This window comes from Sus scrofa, chromosome 4, assembly GCF_054392235.1.
Source record: "Sus scrofa isolate SSC_HxYL_T2T_F1_AM1 chromosome 4, Sscrofa_HxYL_maternal_Yorkshire_Landrace_v2.0, whole genome shotgun sequence".
NCBI classification, from domain to species: domain Eukaryota; kingdom Metazoa; phylum Chordata; class Mammalia; order Artiodactyla; family Suidae; genus Sus; species Sus scrofa.
This window is the reverse complement of record NC_139386.1, coordinates 100,699,323-100,703,125: the sequence shown is the minus strand read 5'-3', so window position 1 is coordinate 100,703,125 and position 3,803 is coordinate 100,699,323. Positions and strand designations below refer to the sequence as shown.

The following is a 3,803-nucleotide window of genomic DNA, read 5'->3' as shown; positions in this document are numbered from 1 at the left end:
AACCTACAGAGGAAATTGCCTGGCACAGACTAGGTCTGCATGGGAGAGCATTGCCACAACTGCCCCATCGCCCTGAAACCCTCTTGCCCCGATCCCCCTCCCTCCCCACCATCCCCTCCTCCCCCGCCACCCCCTTCTTCCCCCCCACCGCCTGAAAACACTAATGCAAACAATGAACTCAGATAATTTCAATGCATCATCTACCAGTGGCTCCATGGAATAACTGGGGTGATCCATTCTGCTAAGGCGCTAGGAATGGGCTGGCTCAATATTGACAGAAAGGCTGGGCTGTGGCTGCCCAGTCCCGGGGACCCCCATCCCACCCCTTTCATGAGCATCTCATGATTCATGTATCCACACAGCTGCCAGCTTCTCAGACCACAACCCTGAGAACAAAGGGCCCTAAGGTGTGCCTCCCACCTTCAACCGGGGCAGGGGCAGCAGAATTGACCTTGACCGTACAGCATCCACAGCAGTCCCCAAGCCAGGCTGTGAGCATGCCAGATGTGCCTTCTCTGCCCCCACTTCCCTGTAGTGAGAGAGTGGACCAGCCCCGCCCCACAGCCCTGCTGGACCTTCCCCTTTGACCACACCCAGAGCAAAAACTTGTCTTTGTCGTCTGCAAGGACCCAGCTAGGACTATCTCTGTTCCACTCTGGACTCATCACAGCCTGGCTTAAGCACCATTTCCTTCTCCAAGCCTACCCCAGAACGCCCTTTGCTGGGGACCGCTTGAGCCTTTCCTTAAGATGGCTTTGCCCAGAGCTTACATCTTTTCTGATTCACATAAAAGCAGTTTAGGAGCTGTAACTGCCTTGTTAGGGTGCATCCATCATCTTGTGGATCCTCCCACCAGCTCCCCTGACCTGGTGAGTCACTGAGTCACTCCCAGAGGGGACTGCAAGAAAACCCTCTGATGGCTGACGCAGCGGCAAGCAGAGGAGGAAACAAATCACAGGGAAGCCAGGACACGGGGGTAGATTTAACAACAAAAAAAATTTATTGTACAGTTACCCACCACTAGATCAACAGGCCAGCTAAAGGGTGTCTCCACCGTCTCAATTTATGTTCAGCCCCGGAGGACATCGTTGTAGATCATAGCCAAGGCCCCCAAGAAGGTGACATATTCTTGGAAGTTCACCACCTGGTCCTTGTTCCGGTCCAGATCATCCATCAGCTTTGCAATTTCAGCATCCTGCAGCTTCTACCGGGTCAAAATGGGAAATCCAGGACTCAGGGGTGACGAGACCTTGGGTTCTCTGCCTTTCCCCCTCCCAGGCAGCCCTCTCTCAGACAAGTGGCTCTGTGCTCACTTGTCACCAAAACTCTGAGCCCACCTTGAATTCACTTGGCTTGACTTCTCTGCTGCTGACTCAGGAGGAGTGAATACCAGGCTGGGAATATCCCCAGCCCCTCAGGGCCCAGGGGTGTGGACCAATGGTCCGGTAAGGTCTAGGTCCCCGGAATGTGAGTAAGTGTGAGTCACAGGCACCTGGCGCCTGGCCTTCTCCCAATCCTGCTTCTAAGGGGGCGGGGGGGGGGGGGGGGGGGCAGGGGAGACTCACTCACCGCCCCAATGGTGAGTTCCTTCTGGATCAGCTCCTTCAGCTCACTCTTGCTCAGGGTGTTTTTGTCACCCTCCCGGCCGGAGTACTTGTGGAAGATGGCCACCAGGAGGCCAATAGCCTGATCCAGAGGGCATGCCATGGCTGAAGGCTGAGTTCAAGGCTGGGGGCAGAGGGGCTGGTCAGTGTCCTGGGCCGCACGGGCGTCTCACTTGTCTCACTCACCGCAAGCCCCAAGACCTCTGCCCCCCACCCACCCACCCCCATCCCCACCACCACCCCACCCCCGACCCCAACTCCCTTTGACGACCCTGCCCGGACCACCAAGTAAGTGTCAGGTGACCTCAGGAGACAGCTCGAGGCTTGAAGGGGAGGAAGAGGGCAGACTCTAGAGCCTAGAAATCTGTGGCCTCCAGGGAACCAGAGACGAGGTGGCTCAAGGATTCTAAGCAGCAGACAGAAACACAGCTGAGAACGCTCCTCCAGGGGTTGCGGGAAAGTTGGGGCGTATGTTGGGGGGCGGGGGTGGAGACGGCGCACCCAGCCCTACACACAGCCTTCCAGGGCCACACACGGCGGCGCTGACACGCCCGCCCGGGACACACCCTCCCGCACCCCAGATGGGCCACTACCCGGAGCCGCCCAACGGACGCCTTAGCCCTGGGCCAGCCTGGCTTCTCCTGCCTCTCCCCGCCCGCCCGGCAGCCCCGCAGCCCCAGGCTAGATGCCGAGCCATCCACCGCCCGCGGACCAAGCCCGGGGCGGGCTGGCTCAGAAGGACCGGGGCTGCCCTGGCCAGGACTCACCGCGGCGGCAGCGACGGGAGCAGGGAGCGGCCGAGGGGATGCTGGGCTCTGGGGCCGGCCCGCCCGCCTTATAGAGGCGCGTCCGGGAGGCCGGCTCCCCACCGCCCACGGCCCGCCCCGCGCCCCACCCTGTGCTCGCCGTTTACACAACACCAGGGCCCCAAAACTTTCCACGCCTCCTGCCCCGGGGCTGTTCAGGGCTCCGCGGGGTGGGGGGGACCTCGAGGGGGAGGGGGTCCCACCTGCAGCCAGCCGAGTGACCTCGAGCTCCTTCCTAATCCCTGAAACCCAGTTTGCACCCACCCACCCCCCAGCATCGTGATGTGACAGGCCAGGGCAGGACGCTGTCACTGACGCTGGGGGGGCTGCCGGAAGTGGGTGGAGAAGGGAGAGAAGGGTGCCCCCTTCCCAGGGCGAAACCTAGATGAAGGGTGGGGAGCGGCCGGTGGTCTACAGAATAGTTTCAAGGACTTCTCCAACACCCATCCGCCAGCGGAAAACGAATTCCTACCACCATCCTGCTCCCTTCCCCAACCCCCTCCCCCACCCCGAATTCCAGAATTGCACACCGGAGCCTCCTGCAGCTTCAGGGGCACACACGCCAGAGCCAAGCCCTGTGTCCCTAGTTATTTACCCTGCAATGCAAAGTTTCTCAGATCCTCAGTGTTTTTTGGTTTTGGGTTTTGTTTTGTTTTGTTTTGTTTGCTTTTTAGGGCCTCGGGTAGCTGCTGGCCTCTGCCACAGGCACAGCAACGCCAGATCCGAGCAGGGTCTCGACCCACACTACAGCTCATGGCAACACCAGATCCTTGACCCACTGGGGTGAGGCCAGGGAATCGAACCTGCAACCTCATGGTTCCTAGTTAGATTCAATTCCGCTGCAGCACAAGGGGGAACTCCTCTCAGATCCTCTCTGGAGAAAGGCTTTTGATATGGGGAGGTGGGAAAGGCAGAAAGCCTAGAGGTGATTGAGGTGGCATGCGGGGTAGCAGGGCTTGTTGCAGAGAGGGAAACGGAGGAGAGGGAAAGGGGACTGGCCTGGAGGTCAAGGCCACACTCCCCTTTCTTACCAGCGTCCTCAGGGTGGCCTCCTGTGAGCTGGTGACAAGTCAGACTGGTCTGTCCACCACTGCCCCCAGGAACCACATCCCGGCTGCCCCCAGTGTCCTCACCCTCTAAGCACTTTCTCCTTAGCTTTCTCTGCATAGCCGAAGCACACCTCGGAAGCCATCAAAAGCCTGGCCCAACTTCCCCATTTTCCAGGAGGGCCATGCTAAGCCCAGACACACTTAGTCACATCCACACCAAAGGACAGGAAGTGGAGTGGGAGCCCAGAACCCTAACCCCCAGAAGCTCTCCACTCACTGAAGGGGAATCGCTGCCCTGCCCACCGCACCCCCAGCCAAGATGGACAAGACATCTTCCAAACCAG

At 59.5% G+C, this 3,803-nt stretch overlaps 1 protein-coding gene across 2 annotated transcripts; it reads right to left on the bottom strand.

Annotated features, from left to right (window-relative positions):
• Positions 1-977: 977 nt before the first annotated feature.
• On the bottom strand, positions 978-2,414 carry S100A6 (S100 calcium binding protein A6). 2 transcript variants are annotated; one of them, XM_021088752.2, is made up of 4 exons: positions 2,372-2,414; positions 1,909-2,010; positions 1,570-1,728; positions 978-1,204 (listed from the first exon to the last, which is right to left on the bottom strand). In XM_021088752.2, the coding sequence occupies exons 3-4, from the start codon at positions 1,705-1,707 to the stop codon at positions 1,070-1,072; spliced, it is 273 nt and encodes a 90-aa protein (XP_020944411.1). In that variant the 5' UTR covers positions 1,708-1,728; positions 1,909-2,010; positions 2,372-2,414; the 3' UTR covers positions 978-1,069.
• Between the last annotated feature and the right edge of the window lie 1,389 nt (positions 2,415-3,803).

Coding starts and splice junctions, on each gene's coding strand:
- S100A6 (XM_021088752.2), bottom strand. CDS start 1,707: ATGGCATGCCCTCTGGATCAGGCTATTGGCCTCCTGGTGGCCATCTTC. Junction 1,205..1,569: donor AGGAACTCACCATTGGGGCG/GTGAGTGAGTCT, acceptor TTGACCCGGTAG/AAGCTGCAGGATGCTGAAAT.